Genomic DNA, 26,746 nt, shown 5'->3' on the forward strand with positions numbered 1-26,746 from the left:
ATTCCACTGTGGAATATTATGAGCAGAGTTAATTATAACTGTTTAATGAGGCAGATCCCAATTTTCAGTAGATCATAACCCTTCATACATTAAAGGAGAGAGATAGTTCACATTTTTATTCAACTGACATTTGGTTAATATACTTCAAACAAGTTTTGGATATACCAAGCTGATTGTGAAATGGACTTTGTCCGTTCATAAAATGCTGTTAGTAAAATAAAAAAATACTCATGTTGTTCTTGTCATTTACCAGCTCCCTGATGTCAGTTTCCGTATATCAAGAGAATCCTCCATAAGAAATATCATTGTATTTCTGTAAAGGTCACTAAGTTAGCAGAAAAGGACTGGCCTTTACCATCAGTCACATTCAGATTAAAATCCCTTCTTGGCTACCTGCTATCGTTCTGGAACAATAATAACAATACTACCCTTTGCTGAGACATCATCAGTTTGAGCCATATGAATTTATCACTTTCCTAGGCTAAGACAGTGGTTAAATAGAGGCCTTTTCTTCTGGTTCAGACTAATGCATGTGCTAAGGCATCCATCTAGAAGCTTATAGATATCATCTCATCTGGTTCTTTCAACACAGTCTTAAGGAAGATGTAATTATCACCATTTACAAATGAGAACACCCAGCCTTGCCCAAGGTTAAGAAAGTTGCTCAACGTCACACATTAGTAAGGTGGAGATTTAAACTCTGAGCTATCTTTTGCCCTCAGCGTTTCATAGCCTCCCTGTAGAATAGACATTATGTAAGTCCCCTAAGCCTCGATTTCCTCTTCTGTAAACAGGGAGAGCAGAGCTGTCACGAGGATTTGAGATGACACGTGGGAAGTGGTTCCCACGGTGTCCATTACGTAGCGATGCCTAATAAAGTGCAGCTGTCATCACCGTCAGCACCACCATCAGGGTCTAACGTGCCACTCACTCAAGGGTGTGTACAGAACACACACAATGAGACAGTAAAGGAAGGCAACTGTGTGTGTGTGTGTGCGTGTGTGTGAGATTACTGAGGTCTCTTCTCTATTTTCAGTAACTCCTTGGACACATTGTAGTGGTTTGAGCCTAACACTGGCACATGCATTTCGCCCACTTTGCTATTTTCAAAACAAAAGAGAAATTTGGGTTGAAAATGCCCTATAGAGAACAGAAGTGTCTGTGACAAATTGGCTTAATTGAAAACAACTAAAAAAAAAAAAAACTCCTTGTTTAGGGCGGGTGGGGGGGGATCAAATTAGCCATGGAGAATCTAAGTGGAGGGTTTTATTGATTGCCGTAGGCATGACCTAAATTGCAGAGCGTGAGTCATAATGAAAGTACTACTATTTCTGCGCTACTAATTGAGAGGCAGCATTTTTCATATGGTGAAGTTGGGGATGGTGAGTGCGGCCAGGAATCTTCTCCCAGCTGTGTCCCACTGGCGCCGCACTGCTTCAGGACCATTTGCCTGCCCTGAGGCATTCGTTTCTCCAGTCACAAACACAGATGATAATTTTATGAAACAAGATTTTGAATTTTTCCAGAAGACACTTGGGGTACAGCGTATAGGTAAGCTTATATTACACAGGTTGAGATATTTTAACGTGAAAGAATTTCCATGCTCTTCTATTTCAGACGGAGGGAGGGCAACTAACCCTCCTACTGTGTGGATTACAGAAACGACTACAGAACACTTGTGGGCCAAATCTGTTTCTGTGAATAAAGTTTTACTGGCGTATGGCCACGTCCGTATGTCATTGTCAATGGCTACTTTTGCGCTAAAACAGCAGAGTGGAGTGGTTACCTCAGAGGGAGACCATGTAGACAGTGCAGCTGGGAATCTTTGCTACCTGGCCCTTTTCAGAAAATCCATGCCAGGCCCTGATGTGGAACACGGAGGGGGTGGTTTCAGATAACCCATCCAACTCCACACAAGCTCAAGCTGCCTTCTTTTCATGTCCAGCGATGCAAGTTTGGCAAGGAGGGAGGCTTGCTGGTCTCAGGTGTTGATGTTTGCATCTGTCTGGGGCTACATCCAGGAATATTTTAACCCTCACCTTCAGCATTTGACAGTATTACCAGGAGACATTGTATCTATGAAAACACCCAACTACAAGAAAGAAGATTTGGGAGAAATTGACTAGTAATGAGAATGAGGCATCACCTCAAAATGGGGGCTTCCGTGTCCATTGCCATTGGTACATTTATTTACGGGACAAGGGCAAAGGCTCTTGAGGACTCTTTACTTTCCTGTTTGGGAGAGAGAGTTAACACGTTAAAAAGGCAATTCAGATGGGCTAACAAAATGGCACAGTGAAAACGAAAACCGAACCAAAACAGTACAATGCAGTGTGCTTTGAGGTTGGATATAGCTGTGTTTTATTGTTTGTTGGAGATTGGGCAAATTACTTATCTTCTGTTTTCTCATCTCTGATATGAGGATAAAGCACACCTTAAATGAGTGAAAGTATGCAAGGTGCCTCACACAATCAGGCATGTGAGAAAATGGTCACCGTTCTCCCCCTTTTCGCTGTCTGCCCTCTTTCACACGTTTGTAATTATGGTAGGTGTGAGTATCGTCCAAGGAGGGAAATTCTTGGTTGTAGAGGGACTTGGTAGGTCCGGGACAAAGGTTGAATCTAATGTTAAGGAGGCAGGATTCCTTTTCTTCATGTCTTGATCTGAAACACGAGCATCTCACCCTCACGGACACGCATCCATCTCGCTGTGTTTGGTGAGAAGACAAAATCTGAGCGAGATAACAAGGGGAGACAAAAGCACAATCTCATGAAATCTGTATTTGGGGAGAATATGAAAACTCCTCCCTAGTCAAGGACTTGAAAACATCTGTGGTCTTTATTTTCCTCTTAATGTTGTCATTTCGGGTAAACTCCAAAAGTTCAGGGATCTGAAGGACGGGCTGGGGCGGACTTCCCCCGGCATCTGCCTGGCCTTTGGTCCTTGGTGTTGGCCTCTACCCTGGGCTTCTCTACTGCCGATGTTCTCAGGCTTGCCGTGGCCTCCAGCATCAGGCCCACCCAGGTCCTTCTGCGGCTCCCTTGCCTGGCTTCATGCCCACTGACAGTCTTGCCCCTTCTCTGCCCCTCTTGGGCAACAGGCACCTATCGATGTTCTCGCTCAGAGCTCTGGGCTCTAGGGAAACCTGGAGGGCCCACGGCCATCATGCACGTGGGCTCAGGTCAAGCACGGCACCATCGTACAGCTCTCAGGGGCCCCTGGAGGAGCGGATACGTGTGGGGCAGCTGCTTCCTTGAGCAACCACGGGCAGAAGCAACCCCAGGCTCCTCAGCTTCCACATCCTCAGACACCAAGGGGATCTGGTGGTTCTCCCTAACCCCAGGACTTGGCTGAGGGCTGGCTGGTCCCCATGCCTCCTCCACAGTGCCTGGCTCACTGAGTTATACACTCACACTGCATCTTTTCTCTGCTCAGTTCTCCTCTCCTGGAACCCCCTCTCCTGCCCCAAATTTCTTTGTCTCCTTGATCATGTAACTGAGGGCAGCATTCTTCTCTCGGGGTTTCTTCTGTGACCCTTTCAGAGGCATGGGGGAGGTTTGGCTCCCCCCACTCCCTGGCTCTCTGGGGCCCCAGGGTGGCTGTCCCTAGGGCATTTCTGTCCTGGCTCCCCTCTCAGCCCCACATTATTGTAACATGGGTCATTGCGGAGAGTTCCAGGTGTCACACAGATGCCACAGTGTCACTTGAAAGCTGATTACTTCTCTCTGGTTGTAGGTAGGGCTCTTTAGTTTAGAGTCATTCTTTCCCTCCACCTCTCCCTCTTTCCCTCTCCCTACCCCTGAGAATAACGAAAAAAGCCCAAAGCTTCCTTGAATTGTGTCATTTAGAATTGCAAGCGAAAACAAGCAACCACTTAGACAGAAGTTTATTTGTTTCACACAGCCAGAATTCCTGGATCCAAAGCTTGTATGGTGGCTTAATGGTGCCTTCAGGGACCCTGGCTCTTTCTGCCTTTCCCTTCTCCTATCCTTAGCAGGTAGACCTTTTCCTCGTGTTCATGACCTTGTGGTCTCAAGATGGCTGTGTTGCCTCCAGGTTTCAAATCTACACCCCAAGTAGAAAGAAGGAAGAAGGCAGTGAGATTTGGCCTTTTAATTCCAGAAGAGAGGACCCCCGCCCCTGGACTTCTAGCTGTACCTCAATGACCAGGATCGTGGCCCATGCCCACCCTTAGCTTCAAGGGAGACTGGGAAATCAATTATATTGGCTTTTCTCCCTCAAAAGGTAGAGGGAGACAAGGGAAAAGGGGTTTGTGGATGGATTTTGAATAGCCAACCCACGATATCTGCCAAAGGTCAGATAGAAGCACTCGGAGAAAGAGCAGTAAAGCTGTTTCAAAAGACGGTATGAGTCTATGATGTGGTAAGATTACAATTTGTGTAGTTTTTCTGATAGTTCAAAAACTCTGGCTGACTCAGATCATGAAAGTAGTGAGAAATTGGCTTGGTGGAGTATTTGGGCATCTTCTGTGAACAAAGGAATCACCAAATCAATTAACACTTTAATAGTGGAAATAAGATGGGGTGGTAGGAATCAAATTCCACTGTCTTAGGGAGCAAACCTTTAAAGCCCTTTAGAAGAAATCTCATGAAAACAGTTGATGAATTATGTAATTTTAAGTTCTTCGTTAGTTTTGGGTAAGGCTGAATTACCCCCTACTTGCCAAAACATGCTGGAAATGCTTTATTGGCTTAATTTCGATTCCTATATGTATACGAAAGTAATAAAGCTGCATTTCTTTAAACATATTTCATAATTTAGAGCTTTCATAAATTCATGCTGGCTTTTCTTTCTAGTATGCCATAAATTAGATTCTACTGCATATCGATCATATCGTGGTAAGAATATTGAAACAGTATGAATGTTCATTTAAGGAGGAAGCTTAAGGTAGCAAAAAGTAGAGGAAATAAGGTAAAAACACTATCAGGCAGGTGGTTGCATCAATCAAAGATCGGCAAACTGTTTTTATAAATAAAGTTTTATTGGAACACAGCCAACTCATTCCCTCACATATTGTGTGGCTGCCTTTATGCTACAGTGGTAGAATGACACGCTAGCTGTGACACAGACTATGTATCCCACAGAGTTGAAAATATTTACTATTTGGCTCTTCACAGAAAACATTTGATAACCCCTGTATAACCAGTCATGGGTGATCCTGTGATAGCTGAACACAGTGATTGGGTTCCACTTCCCCTCCACGTGGAAATCAATTTAATGTTTCAGTAAAAATAAAATAAAATAAATAGGTAATTTAGCAGAAATGCATTCAGAACTCCCAGACCAGATCCACTGGGACATTTATTTTCAAATAAAAAACAACTGGTTCCATTTCTGTCTTTGGCTTCCACCAAAAGAAAGAAACTCTCACCATGTTGACATTTTGTTCCAGCTCTGAGTCTGTAGCCAGCACCACAAGGACCCTGAGTTTGCCCTTTGCCAGCTCTGTGTCCTTGAGATGAAAGGGGGAGACTGTCTGGGGTGCATGGGCTGCAGGGTCTCTGAGTTTCCTTTCTTCACTAAGTTCTCTGATTCTGTGACAACATAGATCATTTCTTATCTAAAACACGAGGATTCTTTTTATTCACAATATCAGCCCTGAATTGTCTTCTCCATTTGGTGCATGTATTGACCAGAATGTCCAACAAATTAGAGCTGTATTAGTAAACATTTGCAACTCTTTTTGAACATACAACATTAGCTGTTTCAAAGGGACAAAAGCTAAGAGCTACAGTGCAGAAATAGCTAATACTTATTGAACGTGTATTAGGTGCCAGACCCTTTTTTAAGCACTTGCTATGTATGTATTAGCTTATTTAATCTGCAGGAGCCCCAAATTAAATACTATCATTAGCTCCATTTCACAGATGAGGACACTGAGACAGTCTTCCCACGGTCGCACCATCATTGTGTGTTCTAGCTTCAGACCCTTACTCTCAACCACTCTTTTTCCTACCTCCCCGTGGGTCAGATTTTGCATAGCAGCTATTCTCCATCTTCACTGCAATCAAGGGGGAAAACAAGTATGAGAGATGCAGGCTGGAGTTCCTAGAAATTATGGACACTTTTGAAAATTAGAACAAGACTTTTTTCACTTACCAGAAACTTACTCTGCACCATCAAGATCATCCTCAAGGGTCCTCTTCTCAGCCTCCTCCTCTCCTAAGTCAGATAAAAAAAAATTTTAGGACAATAGTTCAGGCAATACAGGTTGGAAACTGGGTCATTTTTGTGAAATCATCTTTCTTTGCCAAAACAATTTTTGAATTCTTTCTCGGAATTAAAAAACAAACAAGCAAACAAACCATGTGGAACAATCTGTGGCAGATGGTTATTTCGGCTCTAGGTGAGTTTTTGTCATTATACTTCGGGACAGAGAACTCTTGCTTTGTATAATCATCTGTTATTTCAGCAAACTGCCAGCTAGGAATTATTGGAGCTATGATGGTTTAGGATGGGAATTTTTCTTTTTCCTAGAGGTTAGCACAGAAACTCTCTCCATTTGAAATCTGTAGGATTTTAGATGCTGTGCTACTGAGTATAAACCAGAAATCTAAACAGTTCAGTTGGGGGTGGGAGAGGTGAGATAGAATTAGTTAAAGCACAAGTTAGCCCTCTTCTCCAGGTTTAGCTTCCCCTGGAAAATACAGCAATAAGCAGCTAAACCTCAGTGCTTTCTGACCACCTAGAGAGGTGGGATAGGGAGGGTGGGAGGGAGATGCAGGAGGGAGGGGATATGGGAATATATGTATTCGTATAGCTAATTCACTTTGTTATACAGCGGAAACTAACACAACATTGTAAAGCAATTATACTCCAATAAAGATGTTTAAAAAAAACCAAAAAAAAAAACAAAACAAAAAAATAAAAAAATAAACAGCTAAACTGTGGTGTTCATTACGAGCACAAGTCCCTAATTAATTTATTTTATGTTAATTAAGTTTATAATTATATAGTAAAACATTTACTTTCTCCCTCAAGAAATTGACTGAATCTTCTGAAGGGGCTTTGTAACTGTATTTAGGTGCAATTAGCCAGTTAAATTTAGTTAGGGTTTGGTTCATTTAGCTACTGCTGGAAGATGTTAGATGGGAGGAAACGAGCAACGTCTCAGAGGCAACCCTGGATATAGAGGACGTGTGGCTGGAGGCTCTCCCCTGGCCTTGGAGCAGCTGGTGCTGGTGTCTAGGACAAGGGTAAGCTGAAAATCTATCAAGGTGAGGTTTCATATTTGTTATCTATGTGTATTCCTCAGTTGTGGAACTGTAGACTCCTAGAACTGTGGATGAAGGCAAAATCCTTTTGCAAATTTTTTTTGTGGTTCTGGAATTGAACTGAAGCCATGGAATGGTTCTCAGATGTCTTCCACCATGGGTGTGAAATCCCTGAATCCCTGGCACTGGCCAATCTTCAGACTCATGATATCACCAACCAGTGGCCACCATTTTGGCATCGAAAAGCATCTTACCTCCTGAGAGTGGTGGGAGAGGACCCTTGGCCAGCCCATGGCTCTAGTAGCTATATGGTTCAGCACAGCCCTCCTCCAGCAATCCCAGGGCTTCTAACTGAGAGGACCACTCTTTTGCAGGAGTGTGAAGATGGAAGTTTTGGGCAAAGTTCCCTTCTGGGAGTTTTTACTTTATAGCTCATAACAAAGAATTTATTTGGACCTGTGATTGAAAATGCAGTTGAAAGCAGTCGTTTGCAGTGGCTGCTGAATTGACTGGATGCAGGGTTAGAGTGTCCGGCTCATGCCTGTGACTGGAAATCTGGAAAGCACTGAGGCATGATTATTCTAGTGAGTAGCACAAGAGCATCCCAGCAACACCCCAGTGGTGGGTGGAGCAAGGGTTCGTCTACTTTAAAGTCCCCTTGGTTCTTGAGGCATTTATTCCTTGGTGGATGACAGAGGTCCTTACTTTGGAAAGGAAGCTGGAGAATTTTTTGTCCTAAAGTGCTAGGCTGAATTACACAAGATAATTTAAAAAGACATTTTGGTATCCTGTTATCACAGTGGAAGGTGGCTTATTACTGTGTGACTACTGAATGAAACATATACATACAATAAGGATTTACTGTATAGCACAGGGAACCATATTTAATACCTTATAATAACCTATAATGGAAAAGAATTTAAAAAGAATATATATATGTATACACACACATATGTATAACTGAATCACTTTGCTGTACACCTGAAACTAACACAATATTGTAAATCAACTGTAATGCATTAAAAATCATATACTTAAATCAAATGAAATATGATCACTTAGCCCCCTTCTGCCTTTATGTTTTCATCTGTAAAATGGAAGTGCTAACCTTCCTTTTCATTTCACAATAAGCAAATGATAGCCCGCTTCCCAAAAGAAGTGTGTTAAATGTGACTCATATATACTTGAAAAGGTGTAGGGAAATTTTTATAAATTGCCATATTTCTCTTGCTTACATTATTTAGTAATATTTTCAGAAATGGTGTATCTTCATTTCTGATTGGTACTTAGCTTTAATGTTCTTTGCCCCCAGTGTTTTAGCAGAGTAAAACAAAACAAAACAACCAAAGCAGCACAATGGCAAGATAACTTCCAATAAAGTAGAATCTATATTAGATTTTTAAAGAGGAAACCATATTGTATTGAAATTTAGAACATAAGTTCTACTCGAGAAACAAATACAGTGATGTCAACATATGCAGCAGTTTTTCCCAGTCCACAGGAGAAAATGAGAGAAGGACCCAGAGATGCAGAGACAATAAGACATGAGAGAGGGAGAGAGAAAAAGAGAGAGAGAATATATATACCCCAAAAGTCATTTTGACAGCCCAGAAAAACAAATCAGGAAGATGGAAAATTGGGAGATGAAAGTGAAAGACACTTGGTTACACAGCCTGGAACCAGGCAAGCATTTGTGAAGGTATCTTCCAATCTTGAGAGCTTTAAGGATATAGTCATTAACTGGTTCAAAGTCATAGTGAGCATTTACTACAAAGTCCTAAATGGGCTCAATGAAGGTGGACCAAGGTCAGGAGAGAGATTAGTCCAATTGTGTTTTGTTAATCAGTGGGATAGTTTGGAATTTCTAAGGCTTGGAACTTTGTCTAAATGTCATAATTCTAGCAACTATCTTGAGCTGAGGAAACTGTAAATGGCATGGAGAGTATTAGGTACTCATATCAACTCTAGTCATAACAATATATTAGATTTATTTCATCTCTGTTCTAGAATGGGCAACTGAGGCTCAGAGAAGCCCCTCAACTTTGCCAGGGTTACACAGCTCAGGAGGGACAGGGGCAGGATCCAAACGCAGTTCTGCTGGCTTCAGGCTGCTTCTTGCTATCTAAGCAGCCATCCAGGTGGTTTTCTTTCAGCCCTCATGCAATTAACAGAGAAGATAAACATGTAGGGACACTGTACTTATTAAAATTCTAATTCCAGTGGTAGCTGTGAGTAAAGTTCTAGGGTCTTGAATAGTTAAACGATGGATGGTAAATGGCCATAATTATGAAGAATGAAAGAAAAAACTTATACTCCAATCATTCCTGCTATGCCTGTGTAATTATACTCTGTCCTTTCATCTATGTGACATTTTAAAATTGTTACAGCTTTCACATAAGGCAATGCATTTGTCCCTCACATGTCTTTCTTTGAATGCCTCTTGTGCTTACGTAGATGGTGATTTCTGTTTTGAACTAAGAATGTGTGTAGAGTTACAAGGTAAATAGCCTTTCCCTTTTAATCACTTTGACTCAGCAGAGAACTTCCTGTAAGGTATGGAAAACATTCCTTAAAATAATGTCAGATGTTTGGCTATACTAAATTTTCATTAAAAGAAAAAAAACTAGGATACATTGTTTTTCCAGTGTCTTGGTTCTAGTTGCTTCTTGGCATGGTTGCTATAATTCTTAACCAAGCTATTATATTTGGTATGCCATGTATGCCATGCATACTTTATTTAAAAAGGAAAATAAACTGTGAAATCTGGTGCGTGTAAAAATGCACTCTCTTGAAAATTCAGAGTTTTCGCCATGTATGAGTTGTACCTGAACCAAAGAAATATAAAGGGACTTTCTGTGTTACCACATGAAAGGATAAAGGCATCGAGAGGATCTTTCCATCTCTCAGATAGGGGTGTTGCCATGCCAACTCTGAGGTTGGCATATGTCCAGTTGCCGTAAGGCATTGCTGCAGGGTTAGTCAGGGTAGTGAGGTGGGATGGACTTTTTCCAAAATGAACTCTTTGAGCAAATAAAAATGTCACAACGGTGGAGACTTCCAGAACTTCGGGGTTAATTTAAGTCATGTTGGGGGTTCTGCTGGCTGCCTAAGTCTGAATGCATATAAGGCTGTGACTCTGGGATTGACTTTGTACTTTTCAAGTTTCCTATTGAGAATAGAGTATGACCTTCACTTTATTAAGGCTTTTTGAAATGGCTCACCTACTACTCATAAGGAGCGTGCAGACCATTGGCTGTGGCACCAGAATCCTGTGGGTTCTACCTGATGGAGAAACACTTTTGGAGCATAGATCCTGTTCTTGGTGGCGGGAATGGGCTGGTACTCTTTTAGACTGATGAGCAGCTCTGGGCTATTACCTTATAAACCTTGCTAAGGTAAGAGATGACTACTGGAATTTGAGTTGGATTCACTTCTGAAGGGTCTGATCTGGGACTTTGAACTTTTACCTACAAGAGAAGTGTCAGGTAATGTCCCACATAGGCTCACCAAGGGCAGGTGAACCACCTTCCAGACACAAAATTTCCCATCACATCTCAGATGCTGTGCAGCAGAGGCACGTTTTATTTCTCATTCTAGTGAGATAACATCTGAGATGATGGAAGTCCTTCTGCTAATGGTGTCCTGGAGAAAAATTACCAGAGGAAAAGGGCACGTTTGGGTGGAGGACCTCCTTCCCGCCCCGTGATCATCTCCTGTTTCTGAATTTGGGCACATCCACTTCTCTGGATAAAAGGCGGAGGCCAGAGAAGAATCTTTGAAGCCAGGCAGCTTGCTGCGTGTGCCTGCAGCAGCCATGGAGTCAGAGCTGTGGTCTGGGGGCAGGAACCAGGGCAGCTGGCGGTAATGTCATTGCCTGTGGGGCTGGGCAGTGAGGAGGGAGTGATGCAGCAGCAACACATGAGAGAGGGAACCGTTGCAGTGTTGGGGAGCGACCGCACCAACTAGACTCCTTGAAGAGCCACAGGTAAGTCCTCAGGACGTGGCCTCTGGCAGTTTCACCTTGTCTGCACCAGATCATCAGATGGCAGCCCACCTCCCAAGATGTCCATTGCCAGACAGCACAAAGGCCTTTGTTTTTGAGCCCGTTCTCAGACAAATTTGGATAATTCATGTTTATTGTTGTCAGTTCATGGGGATTATCAACTCCACTTCTCTTTGTTTTGCCTTCTGGAATACTTGGTGCCTAGCTGAGGTTTCATTATCTTGTGCACTTTGCTAATTTAAATGGAGATGAGATTTATGAGATACCTCTATTCAGGTGAAGGTAATTTGTTAGACCTTCCTCTCTGCTTCACTGGAACCGTTAGTGGGTCTGACTTTCCAGCTTTGCAATAATAAGCAGGGATACTGGGCACTCCAAAGACCCCCCAATAGTTGCTTTCTTAGCAAGCATCCTAAGTATTAATAATCTTCAAACTCTGTTTCTGAAGTGTGGCTTTGAGTGCCTGATGAAAAAGCGGTGCTCCAGGACAAATTTTATTTTTACCTACTCTCTTCTTTGAAGGATCAGCTTAAACTTGGACATGGATTTGTGGTACTGCTCTGAGGCCTTTTTATCTCCATGTTCACTTTCCAATAACTGGGGTTACCCTCTTTACATGCTCCCAAGTGTATCAATAGCAATGCTTTTCCTTTAAGTCCTCTTCCTCCTCCTGCTCTTCCTTCTTCCATCTCCTACTTTCATCTTCATTATCATCACTATCTTCATCACCACCACCATCATCATCACCACTGTCATCACCACCACTGTCATCACCACCACCACCTCCATCATCATTACCACCATCTTTATCACCACCTCCATCATCATTACCACCATCATTATCACCACCTCCATCATCATTACCACCATCAGTATCACCACCTCCATCATCATTACCACCATCAGTATCACCACCTCCATCATCATTACCACCACCATCATCATCATCACCACCACCACCATCATCACCATCAGACAGGCTCTGGCTGATCCATGTCCACTTCTTTTCTCTTGCTTCTTTTATGCATTATTTACTTTTCTAGAAATTTATTTCCAGACCCATTTTGGTCTGTGGGCAATGGTTTCACCCACAACTGAGCAGAGTCGAGCAACTTCCTTTGTGTATGTTTGAGGTTCTTGCTGGTTTCTGTAGTTATAGGTTAATTGAGCAATAGGTTTTATGTCATTTGTTTCCTATTTGGACACTAGATTGTAGTACTCTGGCTTCAGGTACTAAGAAGAATCACTGTCTGGAGTATTTTGGCAAAAACAAATCTAGACACAAATTTATATTTGTGACAGCAGCAAGTACATGGTCTTCTATAATGAAATTGATAATGCCATGCTTATGCACTGAATGTTTGAGTCATTGGTAAGCGTCTGGTCTGAGAATCATGAAACAGTGTCTTTAAGAAGATATCATTTCACCTTACAAAGAGCTACCCTATAGATTTTGCAATATATGTTTATTGTCATAAGCCAGAAAGCAAGACACACCCCACAGGAGAACGATAGATTGATTTGGGTTTCTCACTGTGGTTGTAGTGAAAGCCTTCTGAGTATTTTAATGCCCCTGAAACCACAAGCTCTATCTTTTTTTTTCCTACTCTGCCTACAGCACTTTTAGGTGACTCCCCAGATAACGGCAATGGCCTGGGTCTTTGGACGAGCTCCCCATCCTATGTGAAATCCCTGACATGGTAGGGCTTGTGGCCTTGGACACTTTTCATCAGGCCACTTTTCATAAGGCCCTGCTGATCAGATCACATCCTCCTTAGAATCATTGAATTTTAATAGTGCAGTGGCTTTTGCTTCCCTTACATATTCGAGCTTTGCCAAGAACTTTGTGTTTCCTGCTTTAATTTTCAGCTCATAACTAAACTTCATTTTGCAAAGTCAAACCAGGGCTTTAAAAACTATGCTGACCATCCTCAGCAATTTACTTTAGTTTTTGTCTCCAGCTAACAAATGGACAGCAGCTTCCTTTTTCCCATTCCCACACCCCATAATTTTGATCATCATGAGAATTAGAATGAACTAAGTCTAGCCCTTTTTCCCCAGGAGCTTAAAATGCTTCAGGAGGCACTCAGTGGGTGTTCTTGTGTCTAACTCTGCAAGCTTCAGTGCACTTCTGACCAAATGTGTGATTTTGTACAGGAAGCTTTGAAGTGATTTGATTAACCCAGTTACCAATGAGAAGCAGTGGACCCTACATTGTATTGTCTCCTCTCCTCTCTTCCATTTTGGTTCTGTTATCAAGTCCATCAAAGTTCTCCAATAAAACTCAGAGTTTAGATATTACTATGCTAAAACTTAAAATGCATTCTGTCCTTGGTAGCATGCGAGGCAGCGTAGGGCATAGAAGATGTGGAGACCTGCTCTCTCTGCCCTCCTGTGCTTAAAGTCTGGGATGCAGGAAAGTAAACAGAAAAGAAATACGAGTTTAGCAAAAGTACAAAAGAAGAACATGTGAATGAATGGAAGAGAAAGTCAGAGAAATTAAGAGGAGGTGGACTAAATTCTCGTAGGAGATGGCTTTTACACTGGATCCTCAAGAATGGTGAAGCCTTGCTTGGTGGAAGGAGATCTTAGGAGATGTGATGGTGTGTAGACAAAAGGAACATCCTTAGGAAGCAAAAGGGGTGTTTGAAGAATGGTCAAGCAACTTTTGGAATGAGTGCAGAGAAGAAAGTACCAGGACCTAAACTTACCTATTGGGAAATTTCTGCTACAGGCGCAGGTGATACCATTTTAAAAGATGGACTGACCATCCAGAGGTTTAGATTTCAGCTCTCACTCTGTTCCTGGGTGACCTTGGACATATCACAACAGCCATTCGGGCTGAGTCACCTATAAAACAAAATTGAAAAAGCACGACAGCAAGGGCTAGTTGATGCAACAACCAACAGATATTAAATGTTCCACAGATGTCAAGTTAGGACAATTGGGGTTTAAGCCCAAGTGCTGAAATAAAATGGAATTGCACCTGGCTCAAGTCTAACATTGTGAAGGAAATCTTTTGCCCCTGCCATTTCCTAGGTACCTAATACTATGAGAACACAGGAGTATATTCTCTGATTTTTACCTGGTAAACATTTTCCAGAAGGCTCTGGGGACATTTGCTTTGCTTTGCTTTCCAATGAAGGTGAGCTGCTATCCTGGCACCCTAGCCACCATCCTGTCTCCAAAGTGGCACCATGCCCTGCAGACACCAAGCTGGCCGTTTTCTACTTCTCCAAAGACAAATGTGATAAGATTTGCTTTTTTAGATTGCAGCTGCATCTTTCTTCTGCTCCCTTCGCATCCTTTCAACTCAGCAGTTTTCCTTTTTGCTCCAGATAAATTGCTGTTAATTTAAATGTACTGCAGATCCTTGCCATTTTATGGCTGATTGCTTCTGAGTAATAGGAGGAAAATGTGTGCACGTTTGAATGTAAAGAAATCTAAATGAGTCGGAAGCCAATGGCAAAGAAAGCACAGTGCTTCACTGACCTTCAGCCCCCCAGTCCTTCCCTTTGGAGAGGTCAATGAGCAGATCCGGAATCAGCAAATAGAGACACATCCGGGTTTTTCTTCTCTGCTTTCAACTTTACATCACATTTCTCATTCAGCACCTGCTTTATCCTTGTTCTTATTTAGCTCAACTAAGTGTAAGCAGTGGTGGCAGAGTTTCTCTAGAGTTGTTTTTGATAAAGGAGCTGTTGTCAGGATAACTACCGTACACCATCGGAATTCTGCAAACGCTTCATAATGTCACATTGTCAAAATATCTATATTTCAGGCTCAGAAGCTAGACAGCTCTTTTGGCTGCTAAATCCACAAGATGTTCAGCCATTTGTTGTGGTCTAAAAACTTTCCCCCTCACTAGGAGAAAATAATTATCTATTGTTTTATATCATTTTGTGGCCCCTTTTGTGAGTTTCTTATAACATGAGAGGGCATAAGTCATAAGATCCCGGTAGGTAAATTGGGGCCCTAATTGAATTTTACTGTCAACCCCTTGGAAACATGAAGCATTGGATGCATTTCCTTATAAATAGTCAAGTCTTTAAATCAAACTAATTTTTCACGAGATGGTGGCATATCAGTACGTGAAAATCAAGGGTATGGAGAGGAGGCTGACGTGCCTTCCTTGAGGTGAGGGGTGGTATAAGTGATGCTTTGAATACAGACACTGCATATTGCTTATCATTGTAACAAGTTGGCTTTTCCTCAAGAAAATCATCGAGTGTGTTTTTTAGAGTGGCTTCACTTGCTTTTCTTGCATGGGTGTGTGGAGCTGAGATGTGTGTCTCTGAGAAGGGTGCAAAGGCAAAGCAGAAGAAGGTTAAAGAGGGACACGACATCAACTTAGATGGGGAAAATGCTGTTGCAGCCTGAGTGAATGGCAGTCCGAAGGAGCTTGCATCTAACCAAGCAAATTGTGTCTCCCAATTGGAATAATTAAAGAGCCTGTAGTGGAGGTTGGGGAAGTTCATGGCAGAAGAAAGTGGCAAATAGAAGCAAAGGAAGAGTGGCCTGGCTCCGATTAAACACTCTGACATCAGTACACTTTTCAAGTTCTTGTACCATAACCCCAGTGGCAATAAGATTTGCATTAGCAGTTTAATCTGTTCTGTTATTTTCATTAAATAAACCCTTCAAAATTGCATGTGCAGAGAAACTGGTATATTGAATCAACAAATCATTTCGTTTGGGGGTGATGTCTTCTATTTGTATCACCAAGTGTTTCCTGTTTTTACTGGCAAACTTGGCATCCTCATATTAATCCACTTGTTTCAGTGGGAAGGAATTTGAGATCCACCCTCTTAAAACCTGAAAGGGTAGCTAAGGTGTTTGGTTAGTTCATTTGGTGTGCTCGAGCTACGTGCCATAATGCACTCTTAAACTAGTGCTGCTTGTGTTTGCCTGGAGGCTGAACTTTTAGAAAGAGACTGGAGACAGATATGAAGGAGACTTAACCAGTGCCACTGTGTACTTCCTAAATTCTCAGTGCTTTGTGGGAGATTAAATCCATAAACGATGTTTGCCCTTTGTCCCCAGTTATTTTCCTGAGACTTGGAGGGGCGGGAGAGAGAAATGCCATGGAAATTAAGCTCCGTGGACTCTTTTAGTGTTGTGGTAAATGATGATACAGATTAGTGATGGTAATGACAGCTCTGGAGGCAGATGACACCAGCACTTGGCAGACCAGACACCAGGTTGAGGAAGATCGAGAGTCTGGAGGGTAGGGTTTAGAAGCATCTTCCAAAGCTGAACTTTAAAACGTCTTGGAAACGTCTTGGGGGTTTCTACTATGATGTCATCTATTTTGTCACTTAGGAATCTGATGAAGATTCATGCACATTACCCACAGAATTCTATGTAATAGACCCTTCCCTGTTCCTGCTGGGTTTTCATAGGCAAGCTCACAGAGAGTTTGTCCCTCCACATAAGGTCACGGCAGGGTAGCTATAGCATCAGAGCTCCTGGGTCAGAACCTGAGCTCCATCACACACTAGCTGTCTAACCTTGAGCAAGCTGCTTCACTCTCTGGGCCTCAGTTTTCTCACCAGTAAAGAGAGTGCAATAATAGAACCTATCTCCTAGGGTTATAGTGACATTAAAAGGGCTGATTTGGGCAAAGAGCTTAGAAGACAGCCCCACAGAAAGTAGATTAGCTGTTATCTATTGTGTAAGTTATTCCCTCATCTTTCTCCATCTGTGGCCAATGAAGTATTTGAAGTCAAGGAATCTATTTTCTTTATTTTTGCATCATGCATTACAGTGTCTACTATTTGGTCAGTTCTCAGTAAATGTTTGTAGAATGAATTGATGTTAAGTATTATATATGTTTTATATATTATATGTACTAGACACTATATGTCTTATATTGTGTAAGTAATGTATATACATACAATATACTTCATTTTGTATACCATATGCTATGTAATAGATTATATATATGTGCCATAGTTATGGTATGGTACTTAAATATAGGCGGTTAATTATTTAATAGTAGGATTTCTGAAAAAGAATCTAAATCTTCATGTGGGCTCAATATTGTACTGGTTAAAGCCAGCCAGTTCTCTGATATGGCTGAGTAATTAATCAGTTATTTTAGAAATAACTTGGTTTTATATGCGGGAAAAGAAAATGAGAATTTGGGTAGATATTTGTTGTTGAATTTTATTTTTGTCCCTATATATAAAAATGATTCAGGAGTCATCTTATGTTGTGCACAGATTTCTCCTCCTTAAATTAAGATGTTAACATCTGATACAGTTGTGGGTGGAACCGTGTGCAGAAATCCTTTGCATTTCTTTCTTGTGTTTCATGTGTCACGTAAAATCGGTTTTAAGTTTAAAACTAAGTTGCTCGGTAATGAGACTCCCATTTTCTCCTGATTTCTGTTTTGTAATTATATTATATTTACGTTTTCAAGCATATTCCATGTTGTGTCTTAATTTTGATTTTTATTTATTATGTTCTTTTAATAGTGACTGTACTTGCATGTTAATTTCCATTGATTTTTCTTTTGAGCATGACTTATGTTTTATTTTGTGTTTCTTTTAGGTTTTGTTTTGTTTCATAAGATCCCACTGGATGGGTAGCTGAAATAAAGGAAAAGACAGAGAAGGGGGCTGTGGTGCTTGTTGGTTGATGCTGCCTTGTAAGCTGGACTCTTGGGGCTGGCATTGGCTTCTCCCGGGAAGTGCCACTGATCTGGGGTTTTCTGGTAGATGTGGGTGGTGTTTGCAGGAGATACTGCACGAAGCCTGCAGGTGCTGTGAGCTGTGAATGGGGGACACCAATGCAGAGACAGCTCACAGGCAGCTAAGAAAGTCAAGAAAACATCTTAAATTAATGCTTCTCTTTTGTTCTCACAATCGTTCAAATACAAAATGGAAATGAAATGCCATTGGATTGTGCCTCTCTTTGGAAAGGTGTGCTGTTTGACCATACTGGAAATGTATTGATTTTCAATGTTTCTGTTTATTAAAGGTGAACTGCAAAGTTTAAAAAAATCTAAATTTAGGGACAGGTGTAAGTACACACTAAACAGTCTAATCTCCATTTAACACGAATTTTAGCATTGTTTTCTGCTGTTGTTTAATCAGTACTGAATTCAAAAAGTTTCACTTTTCCACCTAGAATGCAGTGACTAAAAGAGTTAAGGGCATATCCACCATCGCTGTGGGGACTTGGGGATGTCCCGAGAGATTCTTTCCTTCACTGACCATGAAGGTCCAGAGCCATGCAGTCAACAGTAATGATTTCCTTAAAGTTTATCATCAGGCAAAAAAAAAAAAAAAAAGAAAAGAAAAAGCTATTTGGTCAGGGGCTGTGGATTTCAGTTAGTCATAGTCAGTTCCAGAAAAAAGAGTGAAATATATGCATATGGTGCATATGTCCTTTTATTTGACCTCTGTGATCCACCTGCTTTTTAGAAGTTTGCCGAGTAAGAAGGCCGCAGCATCTCATGCTGTTCCCATGACAGAAGTGCAGCTTTTCTACTCTGAAAAGGCCTGCGAGCAGAATGGCTGGCCTGCTGTGAGCAGGAGACTATATTCTAAGAAGCCTAGTCCCCCTACAACGTACTACACTCTGCTGGGTTTTCCTGGGCTGGACGGCTCTTCCTGACCCCAGCAGCACAGAGGTGGCAGGTCGCTAATGAATATGTGCTTTATAATGTCCAGCTTCAATGCTGCAAGGGCAGCCTTAGAGCTACAGAATCCTGCATCTCTGACTTAGTCTTATGTGGACACCTGTCTCACGCACTTGGCCTTCACGGTGGCCTTTGTACGCTTTGCTTAGTGTGTAGCAGGCAGGATCCCTGTCCTGAAGTGAGGTTTGGCTGCCCCTGCCCCGCTTCACACCTCTTGTTAGGGGAACTTCAGAGCCAGGCCTGGAGCATTTTGTTTGAAAACACAGTTGGCTCTGACTGTTAACGTCTGCATATAGATGCCACAGCTGAACTGGAAACTTACTGACGTTTTTAATAAAGCCTTTTTTGGAGGGGAGATGGTTACTCAAGTTTTGCAGTTCAGCTTTAAGGTTTTATAGTTTTTTAACTAGTCCAACATGTTTGGAAACATTGTTTTGAATCCTGTGTAACCAAGGCATTAATCTCAATAAACCAGGATCCATTTAGGCACCGCTTGATATAAAAAGGTTATGCGTGATGAATATTTTATACTGTATCTTTTATATTAGCCGCTAAGTATGTAATTGCTTGATGCAGACATTTCACGGAGTCCTATGGATTACAGCATTTGACTTGGCTATTCTATACCCACTCCTGAAAGAAGGGCGGTTTCTCCAAAGCATAAACAGGCTGCTGTTCTCAGAAGCTGTCTTTCCTAAAAGATATTTGAGTGTGAGGGCAGGTGACCCTGCATATGGGGAGGTCTGAATATTCTCTGAATTCCCATTTTCTTGCTCACTGTTGAATGACTGTTCCTGTCACTACTTAGATTTTGATCTTTCCCAAAAGTGTTGATTTACAAAATGGCCAGCTAATTGTAGAAATCCTGCCCCCTGAAAGAAAAATGAAATTCAAACTGAGAGCCAAGCAGAGGCTGTCAGGATGGCAAGGGTTCTTAAATATCGGCCATTTGGTACAATTTTTTTTAAAGCTTTTATGTTATTCCATGAAGCTATAAAAAAGGCAATGAACTGTTTAAGGACTATTTTAGAAGTATCCCAGACCCTAAAAAAAAAAAAAGAATATTTACCCTCAACAGCTAAAAGAATTGCAGGCTAGATTTTTGTTTTATAATGGAGAAAAGTGGAGAGATAAGGCAATTGAATCTATCAAAGAGCAGTTGACATCTCCTAGGGAACGATGAAGCCATCAGGCTATTAGAAAATGGTTTCGTATGGTTTTGTGTTCTTTTCATTTTTTTTTTAATCCCTGAAGAGCTCAATCAGTAACCCAGCTTCTCATTTCTATACTCCAGACCACCTCTGTCATCCTTTGCTTTTGATGTCCCCTATAATGAATCTTTTTCGAGCTTCCTAAAGGCACGTATCGTGCATTTGTTCAGCATTAGAGAAGGAAAGGTGGCAGTTTTGCTGAAATCAAGTCTGTCACCCTCCAACAAGGCTGTGGCATTTCAGTGCCAGGCAGGTACCCTAACTGAACAACGTGGGCCGGATAAGTGAACACCCCCTGCTCCAGTGGGGCAGCTGTCACCTAGACCCAGCCAACTCGTGCCTCCCAGGGATAGGCCCAAATTTCCAAACCTTCTGATTCTTTAAGAGAAACTTGAAACCTGGACATTTTATCTGAAATGTCCCTATTTTTAAAAAGTTGGCTCAGTTATTTTTAAAACATTATGTAGGGCAACAAAACATGTCTGTGGGCTGCCAGTTTGTTACTTTGGTCTTAAAGCAAGATCATTGTTCTCTTACCGTATCCCGCTATCTTGTCTTTGCTAAAGCACTTCCTGGCACCACCATCGAGCGCTTTAGTACCCTTGAGTTTAGCAACCCAGGGATCTGCAGCATGCCATTTAATTTGGGGCTGTCTTATAGCTTCGCTAGCTGGGACCTTGGCTCTCTCACCCTGCCTGGAACTCTCTTGTAGCAATGCTTTCCCCCAATCCCCCAGTGGGCCCCACTTCCACGTGGCCAGAGGCACCTAGTGAGTCCCACTTCCTATTTTGTCTGACACGACTTTCTTTTCACCAGTGTTCATGTCGCTTGGCCCTCTCAGGTGCAGCCAGGTTCAGATGGGAAAGCACATGGCCCCATTTCATGGGTGTCCTTAACATACCGATAGGGCCATTGGTAAAAGAAAAACAGGTGTGTCATCTTCAAGAGGCGTGGTTCAGGTCCTGTATCTTGAATCGGGTCCCACTGAGACCCTCCGAGGCGGCTGAGAAAGATGAAGAAACTCCCACTGTCATCATGTGATACATCAGTCTGAGGCCAAAGGAGGTCCATCTCTCAACAGGCGAAGTGAATCCCCACAAACTTTAGAGACAGTCGGATTCAAGGAATTTCCCTCCTGGTCTGCAGCAGGGACTGGTTTCTTTTTGACCCATGGAGTCTTCTTTCCAAGAGTAGGGAGCAGAGATGAGACGTGAACAATCCCAGCTCCAAGCCCACAATGCAGAACCCAGAGCTTTACTTTTAGCTCCAAGTCCTTCAGGTAATCCTGAATCACACCCAGAGTGGTTGAGGCTTGCAGCTCCCTCTCGGACAGAGCAGAGACCATCAGGATTCAGCAGTTGGAGGAGTAAACAGCTCAAGGAGTACAGGCAGGAATTCAGGTCACTGCCAGGAGTGAGGGCCAGCATGATGGAGGCGCTCCTGCTTTTCCTCTCCTCTTTTTTTTTCTTGATTGTCTTAAAAACCTTGGCTCTTTTCTCTCTCTCTAACACTCTAAATTGACTCCATGACAAACTGAGAGTTTATTTTTATTTGCTTTATTGGTTGCTTTGCACACACCATTTTTTTTTTTTTCCATTGCAAAATGGAATCAAAGCAGTAACCGGGACCTATATTAACTCTTCTCTCCCTCCACCCGAGAGTGGATGATTTCCACTTTCACCTGCTCTATTGTTTTCTGTCTAGAACTCCTCCTTTTGTTTTCATCTAATTTCCTCCCACTACAATAGAAGCTCATTTCATCTTCTTTTGTCCAGACTCTAGGTAACAGACAGATTCCATAAAATCCAGGGTCTTCACAGGGTTGCTGCATGCAGCCACGTGGGTTGTGCCATTCCTGTGTGGTCAAGGTCGGCGGACCCCTCGGGGTTCTGCCACTCAGCAGACTGGACTCCCAGGAAACTAGGACAGAAGTAGACATTCTATTAAGTGCGTTCTGTTGTGTTCACACACCTACAGCACCTGCAAACCATGTCAGGTTTATTCAAGGGCACCTGGGAAGGTTAAGGACCCTGCTGGACAGGGCAAGGATGTAATTTTCTGCAGGGTGCTGCCAGGCTGAATTAAGTTAACAGAGTTCCCAATCCAGAAAGTGACGTGAAAACGGTTGTTACAGAAGGCGGTTTTCATCTCAAGTTAGCCCATTTCCTTGTTTTGGTCTTCAGGAACAAAGGGACCGCCCAGCCATCTGATTTTTACAGAGAAATCACCCTGAGTTTAATTCAGGCTAATGTGGTTTGGAGCCTTGGGCTGGTCGTTAGTGAGCACCCAAGATGGGTTGACATTGGCCATGTCAGGAGTCTTAGTTTTCACAGAAAAATAAGTGTGTGAAAGGCAAAGAAAAGAACAGAGATTTTCACCACCTTTATTTTAAGACAGTCTAGTTATGAATGGAGCTTCTATAAACAAATATGAAATAGCAAGAGATTCTATTCACAATGTATACATATGTCAAATCATCACACTGTACACTTTCAATATCTTACAATTTTCTTTGTTGATTATACCTCAATGAAGCTGAAAAGACAAAAAGGAAAAAAATAGCAAGAGACTCCAGAGAAAGGCAAATCCTCATTTTGTGTTCAGATCCATTTGCTGTAATCCATATAGGCAGCTTGTGAATCATTCTCATGCCGTTTTTTTCCCCATAATGTTCCAGGTCTTAAAGTCATTTTTTTCATGTTTCCTGTAAATAATGGATAATCATTTTTATTTTATTTTTAAGTGCTGTTTTAACAATGTGGATAGACCATAAATGTACTTGCTGAATTCATTCATCTTTTTTTAACAAACCAATAAAATTTTATAATTTATCTCCATGTGTCTTGCATTCTCTGTAGGGACTTGTATGTTTCCCCCCTTCTTCAAATACATACCATCACCCCGTGTGTCGTTGGTGGTCTCCAAGACTAAAGGTGTTAGAAGAAAGTGTGAGAAATGTCACTGGGAGTTTGGGGGGAGTCCCAAACCCACTGTAGATTCTGGAATAAGTCTCTTCTAAAAATACGACTTTTAAGATTTTCATCAATGTGAGTTATACATTTATGGTTTACTGATTCCTGCATCAGATCTATTTTCATTGGCTAAAAGGCAATCCTAAACAACAGAAAAGTTTAAGGGAATTAAAAAAATAAAACTTATATCCAGTGAGAAATTCTTTGGTATTTTCAAAACTTGGAATGACTCGGGTTCCTGAAGGAGGTATACTTGGTGCTTCGCCCCTCCATTCTAAGTAACTTTGTGGTCAAATGAACACGATGACCTGTGCTTCATGGGAGGGGGAGAGAGAGGAAGACAAGTGGGCATGAAGATAAGGTACCATCCTGAACCTTGACTGTTAACCTGGTGCCTGTACTTCACACCCCTTTGGTCTCCATTTCCTGCCTGGCCACACTGTCTCTTCCTCATTTTCCCCTTTTCGGATAGGAGCTAAAAGCAAGGTTCCTAGCTCTGATTCATTTGAGACTGCTTTCACCTTCTCGTAACCTTGCAAAGGTTTTTGCTCCAAATCGAAGACTTAGGGATTAGAAAAACGTGACCTGATGTTTTACTGAGCCAAGTATGCTGACTCTCTTCAAAGAGCCTGGTTTAGTGCTGGTGACTTGTGCTTTCTCTAAAGGCCCTTTTAAATTTGCTGAGCTGAGAACAGGTTTTGTTGGACATTGGAAAGTTGTATGGTAATTTGAGGTGGTAGGCATTGGACACAGACTATGCAGGTTTGAATCCCAGCTTTGCTCACAAACTGAATGACCTTGCGAAAGCTATTTCATGACTCCATTCCTCAGATGATGATGATAGTAGTAGTGCCTCCACATGGGCTCCTATGAGAGTTGAATGAGACGGTGCACGCGGGGGGGGCACTTGGTATCACTAATAAAAATACTTGGAAGGACGTGGGTTTGCACTGCACTTGGGTGTGCCTCCGTAAATGCCCTGGAATCATAGACTCATTTGCATGTATTGGTCATACGGCGATTGCGTGGGTACAAATAACAGAATCTAAATGAAGGGGAACTTCCCTCCCTGGGTCATTCTGGATGTGATCCAAGCAGTGAAGACCACTTTGGAACTTTCTCAGGAGTTATCCTAATTCTGTTCCTAGATTCCCTCCAGGTGATTCTTGCACATTGATCATAATCAGATTTGATTTTGATAAAATAAGAGGACATGGTCTGTTCGGGCCTGTATTATGATTATTCAATGAGTTCGAATGATGCTCTGTAGTTTGAGGATTCTGGAAGAAAAGCATTGAAGGTCATATCCCAAATCTGGTCTTCCTCTTTTGTTCTCACTTCATTAATTCAGAATTTTTAATCATTTGGATGGGGGTCTCCATTAACTGACTTTTGAATTATCCATTTGAAAATCTTTACCTAAGAATAAAAATAACAAACGAATTGGCTGAGAGATTGTTTGAAAGGAAAGACTTGCTTCAAGTTCCCTTAGAAACAAGTATTTACAGGCAGTGGGTTACAAATAACTTTTCTGCTTTCTGAGGTAGTTTTTCATGATAGCTCTAGCAGGCAACACATGATTGGTCACGTTTGAAATAATAAAATTTCATTTATTTAGGAAACATTTGGTAATTTGGGCTTTTTTCTTGTTAAATCATTTTAAGTAAGTGGCACTGAAGTTTTTACCAGCACTTAATTTAAGGTACTTTTACTGTTGTTACCACCTTTTCTAACACATTTTAAAGCAATATTTACCATAGGATCTAAAAGGTGGCCATAGTTAATAGGTGTTGATTTCCAACTGTGTGCCAAGCCCTGTTTTAAGTGCTTTACAGTTCTCTCAACAACCCTATGAGGCCGAAGCTAATATTGCTCCTATTTGAAAGGTTAGGAAACTGAGGAACAGAATGACTGAGGGGCTTGCCCCAGGTTACCTAGTTAACAAGTGGTAACACCAGGATTTGAATTCAGGTAGTCTGGCTCTGAGAGCCGGTGCTTGAAACAGCTAGTGGGCATGGGCTGGACCTTTGAGCAGGGCCAGGACTGGGGTGAGGCCAGCGAGGTGGCTAGGGCACCCTCAGGACCATGCAAATGCCCAGTGGTCACTCCTACCAGCACTAGCAGTTGAGCAGAGATTATTGTTGTCAAGATGCAGGATTGGGGCTTCCCTGGTGGCGCAGTTGGTTAAGAATCTGCCTGCCAATGCAGGGGACAGGGGTTTGAGCCCTGGTCTGGGAAGATCCCACAGGCCGTGGAGCAACTAAGCCCGTGCACCACAACTACTGAGCCTGCGCTCTGGAGCCCGGGAGCCACAACTACTGAGCCCGCCTGCCACAACTACTGAAGCCCGCGCGCCTAGAGCCCGTGCTCCACAACAAGAGAAGCCACCGCAATGAGAAGCCCGCGCACTGCCACGAAGAGTAGCCCCCGCTCGCCGCAACTAGAGAAAGCCTGCGCGCGGCAACGAAGACCCAACGCAGCCAAAAATAAATTAATTAATAAATAAATTTATATTAAAAAAAAAGATGCAGGATTGTAAGGCTAATTGAAGTCACTGGAGAGGCTCTTCTATCCCAGTAAACACCTCCCCATTACACTCAGTAATTCGTGCCTCTCACAAAGCCCTTGCCAATCTTGACTTGCCAGTAAGTGGCACCATAGTGAACTTGGCACGTGCTTTCTAAATTTTACCTTATGAAACAGAGAAGTTGCATCCAGTATGTATTTGTTGCTAATTAGCTAATGAAAACCCAGAGCATGTTTGCTTTGTCCATTGTACCTGAAGAAGGATTTGTTGGTTTTCATGGTTGTAAAGCGAATTTTCTCTTCTCTCTTGAGCTGGAGTACTTCTTGTTCAAATGGAGCAATCACTGCTCTCCAGTGAGGGTATGTGATGGCAGGGAAACCACATTGGGGAGGGTGCGGGTCTGGGACGTGGTGGGAAGCTTCGCTTGAGGACACATCGTGCCACCTCCTTGGAGAGGATCTGCACTTTGGAACAAGGTGTTGGGAGATGCCTGAGCGGCTCCTTGCCTAGGAAACACAACGAGACAGAGCAGCATCTGAGCAGTGCGGTCACGTCGTCGCTCCTGTCCCCTAATGTCTCGTCTGCAGCCAGTGACTGAGAGAGACTGCCAAGGGCACATGCTAATTTTCCAGTCATTTGGTCAAGTCACATCTCACATACCACAAGACCCCGGCGCCTGTGTTTACTGAATTAAAATTTCTGCTCAGCCATAAACTAATGAACAGACAGTTCTCTCTCTCTCTCTTCTTTTAAAAATTTTATTGTGTTCTCAAGGAGGAAAGGCAAAGCCTCTTTTGTGTTGATTTGCCACCCTTCCATCACTTTCTACTAATTCTCATCATACAGTAATTAGTCTTGCTGAATCGCTAAATGAAACTGTAGATTAGATTGCTTTAAGAATTGGCATTCAGCTTCAGATAAGTTCATGCAATTTCACTAAAGACCCTTGAGCCGGGTGGGAAGTACAGAGGCGCCAGCACTGTTTGGCCTTTTGGGGGAGTTCTAGGTTTTTAACATGAACTAAGACAGTCTATTAGGGTGCTTCAGGCTTTTCAGAGATTACTCCCTGGACAAAGTTTTCTCTCTGCATTTACCCAGGCACCTGGATTTGGGAGAGGCCAGCTACCTCTCCATGGCCCTCCTGCTCTAA

General features: G+C 42.3%; 1 protein-coding gene across 2 annotated transcripts in view; it reads left to right on the forward strand.

The window, feature by feature from the left end:
* Positions 1-26,746, forward strand: part of NTRK2 (neurotrophic receptor tyrosine kinase 2) — a 379,554-nt gene that overhangs the window by 130,588 nt on the left and 222,220 nt on the right. Inside the window, exon 13 of one of the 2 annotated variants that reach the window (XM_061200556.1) lies at positions 17,794-22,853. The exons of the other annotated variant lie outside the window; for it this stretch is intronic. Coding sequence (XP_061056539.1) covers positions 17,794-17,831 — 38 coding nt within the window. The 3' untranslated portion in view covers positions 17,832-22,853. Of the gene's footprint in view, positions 1-17,793; positions 22,854-26,746 lie in introns of those variants that run through there. 2 annotated transcript variants of the gene reach the window in all.

The sequence above is a fragment of the Eubalaena glacialis genome, chromosome 9 (genome assembly GCF_028564815.1).
Source record: "Eubalaena glacialis isolate mEubGla1 chromosome 9, mEubGla1.1.hap2.+ XY, whole genome shotgun sequence".
Taxonomy (NCBI): domain Eukaryota; kingdom Metazoa; phylum Chordata; class Mammalia; order Artiodactyla; family Balaenidae; genus Eubalaena; species Eubalaena glacialis.